Here is a 24,410-nt window from a genome sequence, read left to right as displayed (position 1 = left end):
GCCCTTAGTTCCTTAAAGAGGAGCTCCAACCAAAAGGGGAAGTTCCGCTTTAAGTCTTTGTCCCCCGTTCCCCATTAAGGATTGGCACCTTTGGGGAGCAGGTACCCGAATTTGACAGGTACCCACTCCCACTTCCGCTGTGATCGCATAAGGCGATCAGAAGTGGAAGTTGTCCTCCCCCCTCCATCCCCTTTGTCTTCTGGGACACGTGACAGGTCCCACAAGACTACGGGGCCATTCACAAAGTGCAGTGCTTCTCGTGAATGCGCAGTGGGCACCTGGCTGTGACAGCTTGCGGCTTCACACTGAAGATGCCGGCACCAGGGAGAGAAGATGGCTGATGAAACCAGCTGTGGTGAGGACACCGCTGGACCAAGGGACAGGTAAGCAACTATTTTAAGAGTCAGCAGCTACAGTTTTTGTAGCTGCTGACTTTTTTTTTTTCAAATGGAACTCCCCTTTAAAGTAGAATCAAAGCCTTAGTGCCTGACCTGTGGATTGGAGGTCATATGCTGTGCTTTGGCACTTTTTTTGTGGCCTTCGGGGGCCCTACAGACACTAATCTGTGTTTCCCTGTTGCCCTGTTATAGTAGTGATTTCTAGCATCCTCCTTCTGTAATCAAGGGAGTAGTGATTGTTGGCCTGGTCTGTTCAGGGTTCAGGCTGTGAGTTTACTTGCTTCCCCTTGCTTCTGGAAGAATCTTCTAGAGCTTAGGCAAATAGTCAACCTGAATATTTACCATACTCCAGCCAATCCCTGGAGAGGAATGTCCAGAATGAGGCTGGAAAGGTGATAAATAGTGTGAAGCATCGGAGAGCTGGGTTCCTTCTCCCTGGGAGGGTTCCAGAGCCTGAGGGGCTGCTGCCCTCAGGCAGCCCATGGACTGTGGCTGTTCTAGAGGCCTCAGGGATGTCAGGGCTGAGGGCCTGGATAGATCATCCTAAAAGCTGATTGCAGGACATCTTCTCCAGACCAGATCCCTTGTGGTGGACTGTCCCACTAGTTAGGACCAGAGGATTCTAGAAGGTGGTAGCTGTCATGGCAACTTATGAGTAAAGACCCTAACTTGATCCCCGTGACTGTGCAGTGTTCTGGAAATCACATTGGCTACCAGCAGTTATGCATAGGCGCAAGGTAACCAGATGCCAAGAAGACTTTCCTTATGGTTCTCAGCTGTGAGACCTTAGTCTGTTCAGAAAGTTCAACTATGAGGGTTTAGACTGTCCAACATTGTCCTCTAATTGCTATGTGCTAATCGTTTTCAAGCATTCCATGACTAATCTCTCTCCTGTTAAGTTTCTTCACGCAATAAATCTTAAAAAGAAATCCCCTAGACTTTGTTATAGGAGCTGGTGTGAATAGACCGGTGCTTGCATGGTTGGCAGCCTCTGTACTTTTAGGAAAGAACCAGTTAATACCAGCAGCCTCTATGGGGTAACGCTACAAAGTTCTTTTCTTTTGTTCTGTCAACAGTGTGTCCTCTTTCATGGGTTCCAGGCACTATCTTGATGGAACCTGTGTCTAGTTGTACACAGTGTTCTATAGAGTTTTGGGCAGCCATCTTTGAGATTTGAGCAGCCATCTTTGAGATGGAGAAGTTATATATATAGAGATCTGCTTCTGAGGGAGAGATAGGCCTACAATTAGCGACAGTTTCCTGTCGAGTAGGGTTGGTTTAGGGACACTCCTACACATCTGTGGAGTAGGCCTGGAGTACAGGGACCAGGCACTGAGAGCATTTATGGTTTCGGGTCTTGGCCAATTCTGGGGCAAGTCACCACTGTAAAGCCTCATGGATACATGCACACATTGCGTAACCTCCTCTATGTTAGCCCTGCATTCTTGAACTGTTTTATGACTGATGTTTATAAGTGCTATACTGTACAGAGTCAAACTATGAAAAAGGTATAATGCATTGTTGTAATCGCTGATGACTCCTAATATAAAAATGCTTAAAGGAGAAGTTGTGTCACCCGTTCTCTTAAATCTGCCACACAACTAACCCCCACAAACTCATTTGATTTCAATTAGAATCTAGGGACAAAACATGGGAAATGTGCATGTATTAGAGAAGTGTATTGAACATATTTTTGTTGACCTTCACTTAAAAAGCCTTAAATGTTTACCTGTTTAACAGGTTTGGTTCAGGTCACAAATTTTAGAACATAACTCCTGTTACCATACTATGATGGGGGAAGAAGGGTGAAAACTCTTAAAGATTCTGTAGCAAGTCCTAAAAACTAAAGCTAAGAATCATGCATTTATTGCTCTTTACTTTTTGTTGGTTTCTACAATTGAAAACTCTGCATTTAAAACAGACAACATGCTTCTTTTAGCAGTTTATTCCAGCCTAGATTTGTACTAACAAAGCCAACTGACACAAAGGAATCATGATATCTAAATACAGTCCTGCCCCAAGACATAAGGAAAACTCACCTCACAGTTTTTACAGTGCTCGCTCTTATCATTCTCTTTGCATGGACACTTCTCACAGTCACCACAGTGCTGGGGATGAAAGTACATTTATTTAAAATGGGACACTGTACCTCATGCAGATCACATCCTAAAGTGTTGTATACTATGCAAATTGGGCTCTACATATATATAGTATCTACCATTCAGTTACATACTGTAAGTATGCAGCAAGCAATCTGTCCCAGCACACAAACCCTTTTTTCTTCTTCCTTTTTTTTACAACCCATACAGGACATTTAGCTCTTGTGCATGTAATTCTAAGTGCACCTAGAAGGCAAAGGTGCAGTATTCTGTCACGCCCAAAGTGTATTTCTAATGGCAGCATTCTACCTATGGGTGGACTGCTCTCCCAGCTGGGAAACGCCATTTAAAAAAATAAGTTGCAATGGCTCATGCATTGCACAAAACAACTAGGCTGTCATACCACAGTGGCCTACTCCCCTGCGTTGAAGTGTGCCATTCTGCCAACATTTTAGCATGGGTATTTGCAGGCCACTTAGGGGAAGGTGTGTGTCAGAATTGCCCAAACTAGACATTATGCATGGAGTTGCACTTCAAGTACCTTTACTGAGCAGTAACCACACTCAAACCTTTTTGGTCACATCCCTTTATTCAGTCTAAACTCCAGTCTGTGGATCTATCCTTAGCCCACCTTCAAAATTCTTTTCAAAATTGCAGCCAGCACTTGAATGGTTACTATAGCCTTTCTTTGGAACTAAGTTCTTAAAATAAACTTTAAAGCAGAAGACCACCCAAACATCTAACTACAAGGTTACAAATGTTAATGGAAACTTTTTTTGCCTACCAAAGGTTTACAATTCTGTTCAGCCAATCTCACTATTTGCATACCCCTACCATCATTATTTGCAGCTCATCTTTTTTGGACCAGCCCGCTTAGAATAAATATGTTTCTTGACTTGCCACCACCAAAAGTTTTATAGTACATTTTACTGTTGTATCATTTTTTTTAATACAAGAAAATGCATAAGCAATGAATACACAATAGTTTTTAGTGGCACCTGTTTCTGCCGTAACAATGTGTTACACTACATACAAAAAATGTCTGAATTTTTCCTGTAAATTGAAGTTCAATTGAAGTTCAATTTTAGTCTATGTTGGAGTGCAGAAGTACTACAAAAGCACAGTAGGGCCAAGTAACACAAAAAATTCTGACTCTTACTAAAGAATATGTGCATGCAACTGTGCATTGACCATGCACAAACAAGTAAATCGTATGTTCAGAAAAAATTTGCTATGTGCTTTCCATCATCCTATCATTTACAAGCATAAAAAAGGTTTTGTTTTTTTAAATTTTCTGTACACATCATTGAGTATTCTTAGTGAATTTCTTAGTGAAATTTTACCACATTGAAAGATTTTTTTTGCCTCTAGTAAATCAACCCTATTCTCTCAGAATTCTGAGTTATTATTAAAACAGCATTCTGACATATTATTTGAACAGTGACTTAAATTTTCCGAATTCTGATTACATTATTCTTTTACCTGACCCTAATGCTGTTTTATATAAGGCACAAACACAAACAAAAAAGCCCATTCTGCTTTAATGCATACCAATGAGCATTCCACATGATACAGAAAACTACAAAAGTGCTCAAATGGAAGGCAGTGTATGTCTCAACAGGTCTATAAAGTGTGGGATAGTACATGCCACTGTATGCAAATGATGCACTTTAAAATTATTATTACTGCCCAGAGTGGTTAAAGCATCACTGCTAAACCCACACAAACACTAAACCCTGCCTTCCGCTGAGAATCGGTCTACCGGTATCTTCAGCTGGCAGGGGAGGTGCTGTGACTTGCACTACTCTCTTCCTCTGCTGGTTGCAGCATAGACAGATGACATCATCTGTTGAAGCATTTAGAAGAGGTAGCAAAGGCACCTGTTGGACTTGTGTGAATAAAATTAATCAGCACAAAACTTGTATTAACATTTTGCTGAAGGCAGCTCACCTTTCTTGGTGCATGAGCTGCACCTCCACAAAGAATTCTCACATTTAAAAAAAAAGCAGTGCTGTCAAACATGCAGCACCTTCGCTGCAGCCCACTGAGGATCTCCATGACTGCACTTTCAATGAGCAGACAAGACTTTTAGCGGGCTGCAGGGAATCTACACACAGCACCTTTGCCAACTTTGACTCATTCTTGAGCTTTTTGTGCTGAGCAGTGAATTTATATTTAAAAAATGACTACCAGATGAATTTGAGATAAAGAAGATGCAGTCTGCATATGAAGGTGTAACCAGCTTTGTGGCCTGTCCTTGGACTTGGCCTAAAGAGACAATAGTATGATCTGTAGATGAGGTGGACAGCACAACAACAACTCATAATACAGCTTCATTGTCCTACAGTGCACTTCCTTTCATCCTCAGCTTGATTTTGGTTGTGCAGGAATTTTGGGACAGTAAATATATTTTTTTAAATAAACACATGATCAGAATAAAGGGTATTTTTTATATTTGTCTGCAGTTACAATTCACTATAATAATTTCCTTTTGAAATTGGATTGACCTGGCCTTTTATATGCAAATGAAATACTTTACCTTGCAGAATGAGCAGTAGTGGCACAGTGAACCGTCTTTGTATTCATCATCGTCATCATCATCATCATCATCGTCGTCATCGTCATCATCATCTTTAATGGCAAAATAGTAAAAAGTCAAAGTGGCAACAAAAAAAAAATTTAAAACAAAATCAACATTACATTAAGTATACTATTTTGTTTAATGTTGTCTGTCTGTGTGATTTTTTTGTTTAGAGGTAAATTTGTAAACAACTAATACTTACCAAGTGTGAAGATAAGCTTTAGAATATTAAGGGCCATTCATAAATAGAAAATTTGTTACAAAGCAAAATACAATTTTGCATGTGGATTACATTTAAGGATTTTTGAAATTGCAGACTCTTTATGAGCAATCCATCCTGAAAGTTCTCTAGAGATGTAGTATAGTCCTCCAAGCTGGGTGTCAGTATTCTACTCTCCCTCTCTTTCAGTGAATATGATCTCTTTTTAGGTTAGAGATTATAAAGCTGGCAGACTGACAAATCAGTGCTAGGAAGGGGGAACAGAATGAACGGAGCTGAGTGCCCCTTTCCTCACCAGGGCCAGATGTGGATGCAGGCTCCTTTAACTTCACTCCCCACGACCCCCTGGAGTACCCACAAGCCCTTGGATTTCTGGACACACTTAGGTAATATTTTCCTGGTCTCCTGCCCTCGGGTGCTCAGAGGGACCACACCCAATGAGGCAGAACTGGTTGGGCTTGCAATTTGCCACCAGATATATGGCCCTGCACTAGTAACCCCAGGATTCAGGCAGCCAGGCAGATCAGTAACATGCAGTTTTCAAGAAAGACCCAGACAGAAAGCAATTGCTTTCAAAGTACTGTGTGGTTTATTTACTAAAACTGGAGAATGCAAAATCTGGTGCACGTCTGCATTGAAACCAATCAGCTTCTAACCTCAGCTTGTTCAATTAAGCTTTGGCATTAAAACCTGGAAGCTGATTGGTTTGTATGCAGAAATGAGCCTGATTTTGCACTCTCCAGCTTTAGTAAATAAACCCTTGTGTCTCAAGCAGTGTTTATTTTGATGTCAAATTTCGATTTAGTTTTAGACATAGACGTTTACCTAAAATGCCATTTTAGTTTTAGTCGTATTTTAGCCTTTTGGACAAAATGCCATTTTAGTTTTAGTCATATTTTAGTCATCTGAATTGTTTTAGTTTTAGTCGTATTTTATTCTACTAAAATAGTTTTAATTTAGTCGACAAAAATAACACTGGTCCCAAGTGGGTTAATCTACAGCCATTTGTCTGTGTTTTCAGCCACTTGCCTATAGAACTGGTCCTTGGATTCCTCCAGTTGCTTGTCTGGACTGCCAGACTCAGCCAGCCTCTGGGAGAGATGCTGTTCAGGGGCCAAGTGCAAGTAGATGTTTTTCTTCTTTACTTTATGGTTTACTGAAATTGTAATTCCTCTCAGTGATTTTGCTCCTATAGTGTTTCACTGAGACTGTGTAGTGCTGCCACCTAGCATTCTTACTATCTAACAGAGAAATTGCTCTTCTGAGCTCCTGTTTGCATAGCTATATAATCTGTTTAACATGAATATATACAAAATGCATATTCTTTGCCTTTCTGACCCTGTTTGTAGTGTTAACTCTATTCTGTACCTAAAGTGTATGTTAGAGCTACCCTGTCTGATGATTTGACTAATACCTCTATCTTGTATACTCCTGAAATAAAAGTTAAAGTGAATAGCTCCACAGTGCCTGCAGCTACAGAGGTTAATAAGGACTTGTTTTAAATTACTCTGTTTCTGAGTCTGAATTGTACAAAAGCAGGTCCTGCAAAATAAGAGGCTCTATTGCTCATTTTTCTGATCTTTGCTCTCTTGCAGGGTAATTGCCCCCAAATATTCAGGTGAGTTGTATGCCTTGTCCCCAGCTGTGCCTTGTGTATTTCTTCCGCTGACCAGCAGAGGCCAGAGCAGGGGTTAGCAGAAGGAAACAGTGCACTGCAGGGGATGCAGATATTTTACAATCCTGAAAGTGTTGAATGTTAAGAATTTTCAGGCAGCAATGAACAGAGCAAATATTGAAGGAAGGGGCGTCAGAACAGGTGACTATAAAGTCTCTTTGCAGGCTTTGCTTTGTTAAAAAATCTAACCCAGCAACAGAGTCTCTTTAAAGCACATTTACTGCTTACTTAGTGTAGGTAGATATTTGAATGTACTTTGCCTAGTCACTGTTCTTTAAAACTGATCTCCAGGTTCATATAAAACAAATCCATGGTGAAGGGTTCTCCTAAACTGCATGGGTAAAATGCTTGTTTTGTCTGGAGCTATTGGAAAGTACTACAAAAGCTTACCTTATTCCTTACTTCCCTGGCAGCTGGCAAACTTTCTATTTTTCCAATACGTCCAGGATGTGGGCAGGCCCTTGCTGTCCTCATATACAGTGCATGACTATATGTGAGGACAGCAAGGGCCTCACGTACAGTGCATGACTGTAGGTGAGCCTGTGAATGGTCAAACAGCAAAGAAGGGGCTTCAACAGACCAGCTGTACAGTGGAGAGGAAGCCTATGAGAATAAGTAATTCACCTTATTATCCATCCCATAGACAAAATAAGCATTTAGCCCATGCAGTATGGTTGGGGGAAAGGGCAGGGTGAAGCAGTTGGGATGTGGGCACATTCCATGGATACATTTTTCACCAGCCTGGAGTGGGGCTTTAAAATGTACCTAAAGCCATATTAAAGGGTTAATACATCTAAAAGTGATATTTATGCCACAAGTGGACAGGCTGAGTTACCTACTGCCTTTTTTACCAGTAAAATATCATACTGGAAATTCATTGATGAGATCCATCTTTCATTGTCACTGGTTTTGTTCCCAACCACCTTACAGTGCATTTTCTCCTGATGCAGAAAGGTTGTTCCCACTCCTTCCTGATCCCCCAAGAGGCAATCGGATATTCCCTGGATCAACTTTACCTATAAGTGTTAGTATCCAGTTATATTATGTCTATCTAGGAAAGAATCCAGGCCTTTTTTTTAAAGCAATCCACTGAGTTGGCCAGAACCAACTCTCGAGGGATTCTATTCCACATTTTCACAGGTCTTACTGTGAAGAAACCTTTCCGTATTTGGAGATTAAATCTCTTTTCCTCCAGACGTAAAGAGTGCTCCCTTGTCCTCTGTGATGACCTTAGGTTGAATAACTCTACGCCGAGTTCACTATATGAACCACTGATGTATTTATACATTTTGATCATATACCCCTTAATCTCCTCTTCTCAAGAGAGAATAAATTTAATTATTTTAATCTTTCCTCATAGCTGAGCTCCTCCATGCCTCTTATCAGTTTGGTTGCCCTTCTCTGCACTTTCTCCAGTTCCCCAATATTCTTTTTGTGAATTGGTGCCCCAAACTGAACTGCATATTCCAGATGAGGTCTTACTAATGATTTGTACAGGGGTAATATGATATCTCTCTCTCTGGAGTCTATACCTCTTTTAATACAAGAGAGGATTTTGCTCGCTGTAGAAATCGCAGCTTGGCATTGCATGCCATTACTAAGCTTGTGATCTACCAGAACTCCCAGATCCTTCTCCACCATTGATTCCCCCAGTTGTACTCCCCCTAGTATGTATCATGCATGCATGCATATTCTTAGCCTCCAAGTGCAAAACTTTACATTTATCAACATTAAACCTCATTTTCCATATAGTTGCCCAAATAAACAGTGCATTGAAGTCGGCTTGTAAGTTGGAGACATCCTGTAAGGATGTTATTCCACTACAAAGCTTGGTGTCATCTGCAAAGACTGAAACTGTATTTTTAATCTCAGACCCTAATGTACAAAGGTTTTATTCAAAAGTGATCACAAAATGTGCTGGCAAATATGTACATTGATCTGTGATGTTTCCAGTTTCCAGCTGGCTGTTGCTGCATCACCCGTTATCCTTAAGCTCATTCCAGCAATGTGTGCATTGAGAATATTGGCACAGGTATGCAAGTATGGGAACACATATACAAAAATGTCACCACCCCAGCAAGTGTGTGTGTTTGCATGTGCATGCCTGTGTGTATAATTCACCACTTGTACTAGTCCTGTTGTACTGAAAGAAATAGATAAAATAAAAAGATAACACATTGGAGGAGCACCCATTTCTGGAGGCTTGACAAAGGGGTGGAACCCTGAAAAGCATTGTTTGGATACCGAGGACCTGGAAGTTGATACTTCCGCCTTGCAGAGGTTGCTGATGAGCAGTTACCAGCTCTTTGGCTGTAGAGTACCCAAGTTTTACAAGGGTGAGTAGGAACCTAGCCATAGAGCTGACATTCCATAGGCCATATTTGACTGAGAGGCACTGCTTGTTTCCTTTTTTGCATGGATAGTAATGATGAAGGCACTCTTCACCATATATCATCCAGTTCATACAGACAAAGGTGAAACTTCACACCCAATCAACCTCTTTTCCTCATCCACTCCAACAGGGCACAGAAAATCGTTAACTCTTTGATTTACAGTGACTGAAGGTTTGAACGGATGTAAAAACGCCAGCATTGGGATTTTAAAACTGTATTGTATGTGAATGACAGATTGTGAAGTTTTTTTCAAATTGATGTAGATGGCTTCTTTTACAACCAGGTGTCCCCTCTATCCAAAATGTGTACCTCATTGTTCTTCAAACAATGTCTATTTTATTTAGGACATACTGCTGAATCCTGACCTGTAGAATTTAACCTCCTTTGTTGGGCAATTCATTTGTTGAGATTATTTTGTCTTCCCAATGTACAGGTCTTTGTATTTTCCTTTCTTTCTACACTTGATTGCACATACCAACCTATTTTGCTTTTGTTTCGGTGCTGGGCTTTCTGGATGTACACATTCTGTCTCAGTGTATTGCTGGGCTTAAAAAAACACAGGGATGCAATGTTTGAGTTTTTCTTACACTCCAGTCACATATGGGATACTCTGTGTGGTTTGCTTTCCCTCTCTGTTTGATGGCCTTGTGTCTTTGCTTGAACGCAGTCTGACTAGCCACAAACTTTTAAAGCTCTTCCGAGAACAACCATCCTCAAACAAGGCTAGGGGTCTTTAACATCATCTGTCACTCACATAAAATGCCATTTTAAAATCTATACCTCAGTGTATTGACAAAAGTTCACGCTGTTCATTTCAGTCATATAACTTGAATAACGTATACCTTTTCTGAATTTAATAGTACCAAGGGATGGGATTATGAATGGAACCTTAGTGGTTCAATAAACTTTCACACGTCCCATCATGTCCTTGGATAATCAACATCTACCTTGATACATTCCATGGTGACCGAATAAACGTGACTGAGATATCCACTGTATATTCTGAGTATGTTCCTGTCACTTATTAGAATTCAAGTAGCTGCTTGTATACACTGTGAAACATCTTCAATACTGTAGAACAAATCCAGTTGAAAGTAGTTAAAAAACTGATTGGTTCCATGCAAATAGTCCATCTTGATATTCTTCCACAATGTATTGTACCCTAAAGCATATTCCTCAAGTACCAATCCTCCTTGAAGCTCTCTTGACAAAAGTACAGGCAATGCCCTTTTGTAAACCTTTGAATGTAGAAAAAGGAGAGAGCGCATATATCTGGACCAATATCAAATGGTACTCTTTATTCATGAAAACATAATGTACTCACATTTAGTAGTTAAAACACCCCGTAGGTACACAGGCTCAAAGTTCTCTGCAGGAGGGGGCAGTAACCAGGACCAGTGGTTCTGCAGATGGCTGATCAGTTCCTCCACTTCATGTTCTTCAACACATCGGGAATACAGACAGCTTGCCTATTAGAGCACTTCACGATGCAGCTCCAATCTCACTGCAGCCGAAGCCTGGCAGTCTGTGATCACGCCAAATTCCAATAACCATGGTTTCTGTGACAGACTTCCCTTTTGTCAAGCCCAGTGGCAGCAGGAAATCATACAATATATATACACTGTATTACACACTGGACATAGCTGTTCATTAACAGATAATAATAGCAGCAGTAGCAATACTGAAATAGCAATGAAGATAATCAATGTAAAAAAGGAAATAGAAACAGCAAAAATTTAACTATAGGGGATTTACAAGCACTAGGGACACTCAATGAAAATCAAATACTGTAAATAGTGACCAGCTGATAAAGAAGGTATTTCAGACTATTTGGTACTTGTGAGTACTTTCAGATTCCACTGCATATCTGCTTTAAAAAAAAAGTCCCCCTGCCAGGATTCAAACATGACCTACACAATCTGACTATAACTGCCTATCAGTCAAAAATCCTTAACCCATCAGGGAGAGCCTTCCTTAGAAGGAATTGTTACAATGTACCATATTTCTACTTTATTTCAAAATACACAAAAAAACCCACAGAATGACTTCCTTATATATTCTCTAGTTACCTCATTACTGATTTATAACAAAGATTCTTCATACTTATTGGATGTACTCAAAAACTAGCACTGAGTGGTAAGATATTTATGATTGTCCCTGGATGTGAACTCATTATACACAATACCACATGAAGCTGGACTCATGACACTCAGTCACTTTCTTTACATTCAACAGAACAATAATTCATTATAATTCCAGTATAATCTAACTGTACAAAATTTGCACTTGAACAGAATTATTTTACATTTATGGATCAATTCTACAAATCACTGTTATAGTTAGACATGTGCTCCAAATCAAAAACACATTTTTTGTTTTTCAGAGATTCAGATGTGTACAAATTTACAATAGTAACGAATTTAAAAGAATCCAAACTAACAAAACAAAACTTTGTTCGAAATTCGAAACAAATCGAATTTAAAAACTAAACTGAATTCGAAAACAAATTCAAAATACGAACACATTGCTGACTATTGCTAATTTCCTTCAAAAACTGTGGTAGATTTACTAAAGCGGTTTCACTCAGAATCTTGTACACTTGTGCATGGTAGCCAATCAGCTTCTAATCTCAGCTTGTTTAATTAAGCTTTAGGAATAAAACCTGAAAACTGATCCATGCAGAAGTGCACAAGAATGTTAGAATATAGCTGTAGAGTAGAGTTTACTAGCGTTTCAAACGTCAAATGCGTTTATGCGCTTCTTTTGGCTGGTGCATATCCAGATGCTCTCTGGTGCCTTTTTTCTTCATCAAACATGCATGCACAGCATTTTCCATGTATTCAAATGGACCCAGTACACCAGTGCAGTCAGTTCCAGGTTTCATGTGAAGGAAAAAAAATGGCAGAACATGCTGCATTATGCTCATGATGGGATCCATAGTGAATACAACCAGAAAAGACAGGTCATCTCAACACACACTACTCTCTCTGCTTCTGCTCTCTCTATTTCTCTCAAAATGTGTGAAATAGTTAATTTACTATTTTTCAGTGCATTCTGGGCATTTGGGAGGGTCTCCTCAGGTTATCTTTTAAAAACGCTTCTAAACACAAACACACATAGCCGCGATAGGTAAACGTGGCTAAACTGACATTTTTAACCTATGTTTTCTAGCAGTCAGTTTCCAGCGGTCAGAAGAGTTTTTCAAACACCCTGTGTACATGAGCCCTACATTTTTCCAAAACAGAGCTCATACTATTCCCTCCAGCCCATGCCCCCTCCCCTGACTTCTCCATCAAGATTAGTAATACAACCATCAGTCCCTCCCCTCATGTCAGGGTACTAGGTGTAATCCTAGACTCCCCTCTGTCCTTTCAGCCCCAAATCCAATCACTGTCCAAATCTTATAGACTTCACCTCTGCAACATCTCCAAGATACGCTCGTTTTTAACCTCTGAAACCACTAGGCAACTTATTCACTCCCTTGTTATATCTTGCTTACTTTTTAGTTACTTTTAAAAACTAATATCTTAGAAAAAAATAGGAAAAAAGAACATAGACCTATAAAAAAATGCAAATTGCCCATTCAAAATACCACCAGAAAAAAAGGATTAACCTAGTACAACAAGTCTGCCACCTTTATGACAAGGTATAACAATCAACACTATGCAACACAACGAATGCTTACTAAATATTGCCTCATATTTCTGCAAGACCCCAAATTAAATAAAGTTTTGCCTAAAAAGATGCTTTTTACTAATAATCTACTTTTCTTCTATGCTTAGCTTGTCAATTTTTTATACTTGGCCAATTGAATTTTCAATACCAAGAGGGAAACCACTACAATATTAAACAATTCATTCAAACCTGATTCTGTGAGTACAGATGACTTTTCAACAGCACAGATGAAATCATAGTATCCCTCAACATTTTTTAACCGATCTCTGTAAGAACAGGGCAGGTTTAACTTTATTTGGTATAGAGACCATTTCAGCTACCCTAACAAATGTATTGAATTTTTGCTCTTGACAGTATGGCCTCTAAAGGAGTACAATAATTTAATTAAATTGTGCATACTATGGTGTCCGTTTATGACACAGAGAATAGCTGCGATTCAAGGGATCTCAGCTATTCTCTGGTCATTCACAGTTTATGACACTCAGGAGATCATGTCAGCCCTTCACTGGAGATCTGTGTTCTCCCTCCAGATTCTCCAGCCCAGAGCTGGAGAATCAGAGGGACCACAAACTAAGCAGAGATAATTTACCTCTGCTTAGTAAACTGATCTTTTACTGGAATCTCAAGAGATTATAGTAAAATCAGCTGTTTTCCAGAGTTTGTAGACTGTTCTCCAGCGTTTGGAGACCGTTCTCCCTTCGTTCGGAGAACTGCTTCATAAACAGCATTCACAGGAGAACTGTGTTCTCCGAGAATTCCGGAGAACTGAGCAGCGATCTTTTACGCTGGTTCATAAACGGACACCTATATAAGAGTTACTAAATTGATTGTCCTTATAGACTGCATATTTTATTAATTTTAATAATTTAGATATAAATTAATTTTATTGTGCTGTTTGTTTTTCCTGTTACCAGGGGCGGACTGACCATTTGGAAACTCGGGCACTGCCCGAGGGCCCGGGGTCAGCAGGGGGCCCCATGAGATGCCCCTGGTACCTTTTTCATAGGCTTTTTTGAGTTTGGGAAAGGACACAGGGGCCCCATGAGTTGTCAGTCCGCCCCTGCCTGTTACATAGTCCTTTTTTACTGCAGTCATATACAAATATATACATTTTTATATTGATGTTATCATACTGTTCTCTCTTTCTCCCTTTGTATTGATACAAAGTTTTAATTTACTTTTTGTAATCTATACTCACATGGAGTACGTTAGCATGAGCAATTTTGGACTGCCATCTACTGGCTTTGGCTATTAACTGATTATTAACTGTCTAATTATAACCACTTTAAAATCTGAACAATGAAAAGATTTGTTTTGCTTCAAATAAATTCATTAAGTTAATATTTTCGTCGTATTCTTTTTTTTTAGTATGATTCGTTTTCAGAATTCATTTCGTGTATTCAGATTAATTTCTTATATTCAAATACATTTTTTTTATTTTTGTTAGTTTAGTAAATTTTGGAAGATTGGCTATATTCGTTTTAACATGTTAATTTGTTGTTTCAAGAGATTACTTATCCACTCTGAGTCATTTCTGCTAGTCCAACCCACAAAGAAAAACAGAATGTACTAATTTTTTTTATAATAATAAAAAATGTTAATGCAGAATAAAAACAAGATGTATCCGAAAGAACAAATGGAACAAAATTAATTTAGGAAATTAATTTAGGATTAATTCATTATGTTATGATTCGGAGGTTATGATGGACCCACCTCCAAGTTCCAACCCAAATGCAATAAGTAAGAATCATCATCTTATTTCACTTTTATACCTTACTGCATTTATTGCAATATGTTTCCATTTCATATCTTAATTTTTTATAACAATGAAAAATGTTATTTAATGCAAAAGAAAAACTAAATGGATCCAAACCAATTCAGATCATTCGTTATGTTCACATTATTTCAGATGCTTCAAACATCCAAATGAAACAAATTAATTTTGTTGTTTCTTTATCATTTATCTTGAGTTAGTCGAAATTCGTTATTCTTGTGATTTGGAGAATATTTTACCTCCAGATCTCCAAATAATGATTATATTTTCTATTTATACCCAAACAAATCGCACATGTCTAATAACCACACACATAAGATCAATACAGATCAATACCCTCTTTTAGTAATATTATTTTATATATTTTATCCCCTTTTATAGAGTATATCTAATCTATTTATATTGTATACTATTTTAATAATAATGTTAGAAAAGAAAAGTAAAGGTTAGCAAAATTTAGATTATGTAAATGCATAGAATTTAGAATAGAATGGCATAAAATGCCTTTTTAAATATTTTTATCTTCCAGGTGTATTTAACGTCAACAATGAATGTATAGTGCAAACTGTATCTTGTATATTTTCTGCTAATGCAATATTGCTATTGCTTATGTTGCGCTAAGGGTTAATAAACAGCTGTGTCCAGTGTCTTTGTTCATCTTTGCACTCCAGGCCCTACCGAATGTTATGGGCAGTAGGAAATCATATGTGTAATTTATGCCCCTTGAAATCCTGAAGGTGCTCCTTGAATTTGTGTTCCCTTATACTGGTAGTCCGCAAAAAAGCCACACACGTGTGGTATCTCCATACTCAAGAGGAATGACAGAATCCATTTGGGATGTAGTTCTGCGAATGTTCATGCTGCATGCGAGTAATAACTTGTTATAATGAAAACTTAGCAAAAAAAAATCAATTTCCATTTAATGTCATCTTTTTTTGAAAACTTGTACCAAAAAATAAAATCTTCAAAAGACTCGCCATGCCTCCTAACAAATATCTTGGGTTATCTATTTTCCAAAATGATGTCTTTTGGGGATTGCTTGTGTTGTCCTTGCATTCCAGGCACTCCAAAAATGTAATAAGCAGTCAGGAAATTAGATGAATAATTTATGCCTCTTGAAAGCCTGAAGGTGATCCTTGGATTTTCAGCCCACCATGTAACTTGTCAATAAAAAAGTCTTACATATGTGGTGCTTCCACATATGGAGTAGGAGGAGTAGGTTAATACTTTTGGGGTGCAGTTCTAAAAATTGCCATGTTATGTGTGAGAAATAACTTGTTAAAATGATATCTTTGTAAAAATTTTCAAAAACACATGTGGCAACAATAGAGACTCAGTGTGCTTCTAAGCAAATACCTTGGGTTGTCTGCTTTTCAAAAAAAAGGAGGGTGGCAATAATAGGTAATACAAACATCAAGGCCCATAAATTTCAAAAGGTATATACCATTGTTTGTAGACACCATGGGGGCAACTCAATAAAGTAGTTGCAACACTTTTCTGATACTATGGGTGTATTAGAAAGTCCTGCTCCAAATGCATAAAACCATGTGACATTTTTCTTGCTATTTCTAGCATGCGATAAATCTAAGTTGTTCTTACGTGCAACATTTTTACATTCTGGGGCTATGGCTGCAATCTCTTTCATGTTGTGTGTGACATTGTGTGACAGACAAAATTCTTTCTGGTATAAAATACTGTCAGAGGCAATTCAGCAACAGATTAATATACACCTTATTTATTTCAGTTACTTATATAGTGCTGTCAATTTACGTAGCGCTTTACATTTATATTGTATTGTACATTCACATCAGTCCCTAACGCTCAAGGGGTGTGCAATCTAAAGTCCCTAACTTACATTCATACACATACTAGGGCCAATTTAGACAGGAGCCAATTAACCTACCAGCATGTCTTTGGAGTGTGGGAGGAAACCGGAGTACCTGGAGGAAACCTGCGCAGGTACAGGGAGAACATGCAAACTCCAGGCAGGTGGTGCCATGTTGACAGTTACATGAGTCTGTTGCAAGTTGCATCACTTGCTGCATGAACAGGAGACTTCTGACATGTCTATGACACTCTTCATAGCTTTTAGGGTATAACTTTGACACAGATTAAATAATATACACTTATTAGGGTTTATACTGCTAAAGAAATGCTTATTTCCTGCAAAGGGGAACATAAACAGTAAACTTAAAGCGGAGCTCCACCCAAAAGGGGAAGTTTCACTTTAAGGACTTGTCCCCCACTCCCCGTTAAGGATTGGCACCTTTGGGGAGCTGGTACCTGAAATTGAAATGTACCCACTCCCATTTCCACTGCCATCACCTAGGTGATTGGAAATGGAAGTTGTCCTTCCCCCTCCCTCCCTGTAGTCTTTCAGGACATGTGACATGTCCCAGAAGACTACGGGACCATACACAAAGCGCAGCGCTACTTGCGCATGCGCAGTGAGCACCAGGCTGTCACAGCTGGGTGTCCACCCTTAAGATGCCGGCACCAGGAACACAGGAAAGGGGCTGCGGGGTGGACACCATGGGATCAAGGGACAGGTGAGTGGCTGTTTTTAAAAGTCAGCAGCTACAGTTTTTGTAGCTGCTAACTTTTATTTACTAACTTTTTTCACTTGAACGCCACTTTAACCACTTGCCCTCCTGAAGATTTACTCCCCTTCCTGACCAGGCCATTTTTTGCGATACAGCGCTGTGTTAATTTAACTGACATTTGCACAGTCATGCAACGCTGCACTCAAATTAAATGTACGTCATTTTTTCCCCACTTATAGAGCTTTCTTTTGGTGGTATTTGATTGCCTTTTTATTTTTTGTGCTATAAACAAAAACAATTTTGAAAAAAAAACTATATTTGACATTTTGCTCTTAAATGTGCCCAGTAAAGAAGTTTTAAAAATCAAATTTTGTCATAAATTTAGGCCAAAATGTATTGTGCTACATGTCTTTGCTAAAAGAAATCCCAATACATGTAAATTAATTAATTTATGTGAAAGTTATAGTGTTTACAAATGGTGGTATATATACTTGAATTTTTAATTTTTGTTTTTACTAGTAATGGCAGCCATCAGTGACTTATAGCGGGACTGCAGGACTGTGGCACACATTCTGACACTGGGGTGAACTGACTAACTGTCACTGACATCCCAAGTGACACCAATACAGTGATCAGTGCTAATAAAAAGCACTGAAACTGTACTAATGACACTGGGCAGGAAGGGGTTAACATCTGGGGTGATCAAAGGGTTAACTGTGTGCTGTTTTACTATGTGGGCTGTGTCTGCTTTACACTGTAAGCACACTGCTTTGTATTGCTCTGCTATGCAAAGCAATACAAAGCAGTGTGCAGGAGCTGACAGGGGAGAGATCTGTATTGTTTACATACAGGTCTCTCCCCCTTCAGTAATACTCTGAGATCCCAGGGTGCCAGAGGGGAATCAACGGCTGGGACTCGGTGATTGACAGCCGAGGCCGTGGAAATGCAAAATCCCATATATACAGTATATGTGATTTTGAGCAGCTGTGCCGACCTGTAGCAGTATTTCTGCTATAGGGTGGTGTGGAAGTGGTTAAGCTAGCCATACATGGCTCAAATTTTAGCCGATTCCAGCTGAATCAACCATAACTCCCTGTCAGCACCCTGTCAGCGAAAATTTAAAATATTGAATGCAGACACAGTTTGGGTATTCAGGCAGTCTGTGTGTATAAAGGGGAGAAATCTATAAGAGTATAGCTAGCCTTATTCAAATTGGGCTCATGAGGAAAATGCTAAGAAGCATTTGAATTGTTAATGGATAACCCAATAATATCCAAAATAATCACTTTTACAAGGCTTGATCACTCAAAGACACTTTTATACAAAGCCACTTTCATAGATACAAAGGCAAATGTTGCAAATATAGACATACATATATGTGCAACTCTTGTTCTTGTAATCGGTAATAAAAGATGCCAATGGGAAAGGATAGTGATCTACACACTTTGTCAGCTGCAACACAATAGGGATAATTTACTTTCTGACCTGGAAATGTAATTGCATACTATAGCTTCTCAATAGATGAATGAATGAAGGCAATCTATGAATGGAGAATGGGCAGATGATTGAAAGATCCACCTCCCCCATTCATAGATCGCTTTCCATTCATAGATGCTGTTGTAAGTTTCTATGTATGGGTGAAAAGGGTGGGCATAGCGGGTGATCTTGATGAGTTCTATTTATTCTCACTACACAGGAAGATTACAGGGGTGGGGAAAGGTCATCAATGGAGGAGGATTTCACTAAAGAGAAGAGGCATCATCACAAGAGACACATCCTACTGACTGTAAATTATGTCCCTTGTACTGATTTTTGTGTTTTTTATTTTGGCTTCACTTAATCTCTAAGAGTAATTTGCACATGGGGATGTGTCTTTGAGTCCTACATGTCTTTTGCAATAGGCTGATATTAACATTAGTGTAATGGTTTATTTGCTCAGCCATGTAGTACTAACTCCTTGCTGGCCTTAATTCTATACTGACTTTCCATCTTTGTTGGGGAATAGTAATCTTATAATGGCTGTACATATAATTTAAATATTAGCTCATTATATTCCTGGTAATAGTAGATCACTGCTGCAAAGTAATAATAAAAGAAGGCGCACCAGCCTTGCATATTTACCTCAGCAACAACGTGTTTATTGAAGGATAAAACAGATGTATACTCACAAAACACCAAAAATCACAAGCATGTTATATCCAATACTGAGTCCTGTGCGAGTCCCAAATGGAGGAAGGCTCTAGAACACAGTTGTCAAACTGGCGGCCCTCCAGCTGTTGACAAACTACAAGTCCTATGAGGCATTGCAAGATTGACAGTTACAAGCATGACTTCCAAAGGTAGAGGCATGATGGGACTTGTAGTTTTGCAACAGCTGAAGGGCCACCAGTTTGACACTCCTGCTCTAGAAGAATGGTTGATGCGTTTTGAAGGGAGATCCTCTTTGGACTGGTTCTGAGGAAGAGGGGATCTCTCTTCAAAACTTCATACAGCTTGATAAAGGACTATGCCTTCTGGTCAGTGACCATGCTCCAAAATGTCGTTACTTCACTTCCAATGACGCCAATCACCTGCAGCACATGCTAACCGCTCCCGGATACCATTGCATTGGACTACAGATGTGCCTTAATCTATCTTTTTAAAATGTGAGTGTTCATTTACACCATTGTTTACAATTAAATATTAACAGTCTGCACTCAGTCTTATTTCATTCTTTCATTCCTTTTTTACATGTGACATTGGAACTCTGCTTCTGCTCTACTTTGGAGGCTGCCTTGAGGTACTAACCGTTTTGTGGTCCTCCGTAGTCTTTCTAATGGATCCACCAAGTAGGCCTTGTCACCCTCTCCCTCTTCCCATCCCCTCCATTGTGCCCTTTTTTACCTTTCTCCCCCTGTGGGACTATGAACCTAATTATGGACATCTAATTTTGCGCCAACTCACCCCATGTATACACCTGCAATGAAAGCCTGTTTCTCCTCCTCTCCCTCCCGCAGGCATTCATCAGCTGCAGAAGGTAAATGGGGATCTGTGTCTCTTAATGCCGCCCCCACCACCCCTCTTATCCAGGTCCTGCTGCCTCTAGGCCTCTGTGGGCCCCCCTTGTCCCTGCAGCACTGCCGAATTTCACCTCTCGCCTCATCCCACTGGGATGCTTTCAGGATGGAGAGTGGCAAAGGGGCCAGTAAATATGTAATTTACTGGCCCCTTCCTTTTCTAGATGGACAGAGTCGGTACCGTTCACTGTGTGATCACTGTGAAACTGTGTTTACTATGCTACAGTTTGTGACTGAACTGTTAGTTCAGCCCTGTACAGAGCTATTCCTGTCCATTAATTTTGTGCTGCTGAGGCTGCAGGGATGGAGAGGGCTGTTTCCTCAATCTCCTTTCTCTGTCTCAAAGGTGGAACATCAGAGGTCTGTTTTGATATATCACCAAAGCTCCTAAAACAATTGTAAAAAATAATAATTAAAAAATTGTAATAAAAGAATTTAAATTGTATAACAAAATAATATGGTTAAAAAAAAACAAACAAAAAAACAAAAAATAAATAATTACTGACACCAGTGGTGGAACTACCAGGGTTGCAAAAGTCCTACTTGTAACCGGACCCTGGCATTCTGCCACTCTGGGGGAAGCAAAGATGGCATGAAGGGGGCCTGCTGCAGAAAAGGCCCTATGACAGAAATAAAGGTCCCTGGGATCAGTGATTAGGACCCTAGAAGAGGGTCCAGGGGGACCTCCATTGTTTCTTGCACCGGGCCCTGATGATTCTAGTTGTGCCTCTGGATAGAAAAGTTGGCCATAGACCTTAGAATTGGTCAAATGTAAAGGCATGATCCAACCACCCTAAAGAAGACAACAGATGCTGGATAAGATTCTGATCTAGCTCTTTTCATTCTGGATGGGTGACAATCTAATAACTATGGGGCACCCACAGATACAGCTACTGACGGCTGATTGCAGGATCAGGAGGAAAGAAGGAGGAGGAAAAGACAGGTTATAAATCCCTGAGTGTATGAGCCTGTTTTGTTTCAGAAGTGAATCTCCCAGTGTGACCATTCATATTTAGAAAAATCAATAGCTAGAAGAAATACTGAACGTAGGTCAGATGACCCCTGTATTGTTGTCGACTCTCTAATGTCTATGTACAGTTTTAGGCTTAGATATCTTCAGAGATGTCACAAGTCTTTTACAAGGTTGCTACATTGTAGATTTCATTTTTGTAAGTTTATGCATGGCTGAGGGATTCAGCAGCTGCTGTTTGTAGCCCTGATGAAAGGGACACCTTTCTGCCCTAAGATGTGTTGGTATATGCCACACTTTGAAAATAAAAGCAGACTTTTTCATGTCAGAAATTCTTCCTGAATTCCTTTTGTAGTGTCCCTCATACATAATCTCATTATGAATACAAACTCGACACAGGTTTTATTCCTTCTCCTCTGAAGGCAGTGTTTTAGGCAACTTCTGTAGACCTGCATCAGATCAGCGCTTGCAGCCAATGGCTGCAAGCACTGATCATTGTATTCTTTGGGGGGGGGATCTCCATGTCAGAATATAAAGATACAGCAGGGGAGATCACCGCACCAACGTCGCTTGTATTGGTATAATGATCTTTCATTTTTTCAGCCCACTGGGATGAACAGAAAAGCTAAGTATGTGTACCCAACATAAAAACAGTGAAGCTGCAAAGGAAATGTATCTCAGGCTCTATCTAGTACCTGCGCATACTTCTTAACATGTTCTGGAGCACCTTTAGCCCATGAAAGATAGAGTGCTTTAATAAGACTTGGACTCCTTCCTTTCTCGATTCCTCAGGACTGTAAAATGCTAGGGGCATACTTGTGTACCCAGGGAGAGGAATAAGAAGGTGTGCATAATGCTTGAAATAGTGGGTGCGATCAAATTGCACTCAGTCTCATAGACATGTAAAAGCCCCAGCACAAATATTTTTGAAAAATTAAACTTTTTTGCACATAGCCTACCTTAAAGAAGAATATTATTAAAATAGCCAGTGGCTTCTTAGCAACCAGCAACTGCTGAAAGAACACAAACCTTGGCCAGGAGTATGTAATGTACAGAGTGCATGGATCAGGGGTGTGAAATGTACAGCATAGTGTATATAGTGCAGGGTCAGAAGTATGTAATATACAGAGTGCAAGGGTCGGGAGTATGAAATGTACAGCATAGTGTATATAGTGCAGTGGTCAGGAGAATTAGATTTACAGCATAGTATATAGTGCCAGGGCAGAAGTATGTAACACATAGAGAGCAGGGGTAAGGAATGTGTAACACACAGGGTGCAGGCATCAGGAGTCTGTATTGCAAATAATGCAGGGGTCAGGAGGGTGTAGCTCACAGAGTGCAGAAGTTAATAACAGGAGTCAATAACAGAGTGCAGAAGTTACGTTGAAAAAAGGGGGGAGATCATAACCTCGTCACCCAGGACACCCCCCCAAAAAAATGCAGGACCCATGCCCTGAGTAACACCTATGCAGTGCATTGCTGCTTAGGAACCAATAGTGAGGCAGTAGTCAGAAATGTACTTGCCCTAAGCTAGACAGTGGCATTATAATAGCCACAGTAGCCCATATAGCTGCTGTGCTGTCTAGGGATAGAAGAGGGGCCCTGTTAGGGACACTAATGGAGCAAATTGAAGCAAATTACACATTGAATACATGTGAAGATAACACAGATCCAGTATTGTGTCATTAAAGGTTAGAGAGGCAGTAGTTTACACTGACACTGTCCCCCTGATAAAGTGGAGCTCCACCCAAGAGGGGAAGTTCTGCTTTAAGGCTTTGTCGCCTGTTCCCCATTAAGGATTGGCACCTTTTGGGGAGCGGGTACCCAAAATTGACAGGTACCCGCTCCCACTTCTGATGTGATTGCCTAGGGAGATCAAAAGCTGTCCTCCCCTCTCCCTCCCGTAGTCTTCTGGGGCACGTGACAGGTCCCACAAGACTACGAGTCCATTCACAAAGCACTACTCATGGATGCGCAGTGGGCACCCGGCTTTGAAGCTGTCACAGCCGGGTGCTCACACTGAAAATGCCAGTGCTGGGGAGAGAAGGCCGGTGAGGACACCGCTGGACCAAGGGACAAGTAAGTGTCTTTATTTTAAAAGTCAGCAGCTACAGTTTTTGTAGCTGCTGACCTTTATTTTTTTTTTTAAATTCAACTGGAACTCCGCTTTAAGTCTTCAATCTAGAAGAGCTGACATCAAACCCACAAGAGGAGTCTTTAGCATTGTCATTAGGCACAACTCCTCCCTGCTTTTCCTGTTGAGCAAGAAGTATCCTGCAATCAGCTTGGCCAGGCCAGCACTCTAAAATAACCCAGTATGCCTAACAGTCTTCCTAAAAGCTGTAAAAAAAAATCTCAGTGTCATCTCAGCTAAAAAAAGACAAGACATTTGTAGTTTGTAGTTCTGCAAGCCACAGTTTAAAGACATTTGTATTTGGGTTATAGAGTAATTGTGTTCAGGAGCACTGACAATTGTCACAATATAAAATATGATTATGCCTATTATTATTATTATTGTCACTGAAACTCTTATTTTGAGCTACTAGTGTTGGTGCCGCCCCACTGCAAGAAAGAATTTTTATTTTTCTGGAGTTCAGCCTTAAAGGTTGTGACTAATTTTGACCAACCCCAAACCTAGAGGACCTTTTCATCTGGATAAACTCTGTATACTTACCCAGCATGACTGACCATGTTATTAGCCATTCTACTAACAGTATAGTTCTTAGGATCACATGACCAAGCAAGTATCACTTTTGCACAGGATAGCTTTAGGGGGATGGGGTCCAATTTATGCACAAAAAAAGAAATCCAACAGCTGAGAGGATTATTAAAAAATGGCTAGTCCTATGGTGGTTTCCATAGTATTCAGATGCCACAGGTAATGAGTTCATGATGTGTAGTGACTGAAAAATATGTTCATTGCAATAAAGTGAAGATCCAAGTACAAACTTGTGTTTTATGCTCTGCCGCATTTGAACAAACATAAACTGCAGTGCCTGGCATGTTTGACCCTGCAGTTCTGTTCC

The 24,410-nt window shown here is 39.8% G+C and overlaps 1 protein-coding gene across 1 annotated transcript in view; it reads right to left on the bottom strand.

Moving 5' to 3' along the window:
- Nucleotides 1–24,410, bottom strand: part of LOC149467492 (uncharacterized) — a 60,056-nt gene that overhangs the window by 24,959 nt on the left and 10,687 nt on the right. The window contains exons 2-3 of the mRNA XM_089671603.1: nucleotides 5,037–5,128; nucleotides 2,438–2,506 (exon numbers count right to left, since the gene is read on the bottom strand). Of these exons, the coding sequence (XP_089527729.1) occupies nucleotides 2,438–2,506; nucleotides 5,037–5,128 (161 nt within the window). The remainder of the gene's footprint in view (nucleotides 1–2,437; nucleotides 2,507–5,036; nucleotides 5,129–24,410) is intronic.

The sequence above is a fragment of the Staurois parvus genome, unplaced genomic scaffold, assembly GCF_062004578.1.
Source record: "Staurois parvus isolate SC_StPar_1 unplaced genomic scaffold, SC_StPar_1.0 ptg000108l, whole genome shotgun sequence".
Taxonomy (NCBI): Eukaryota; Metazoa; Chordata; class Amphibia; order Anura; family Ranidae; genus Staurois; species Staurois parvus.
Note: the sequence above shows the minus strand (reverse complement) of the source record. Positions and strands in the feature narration are given on the sequence as shown.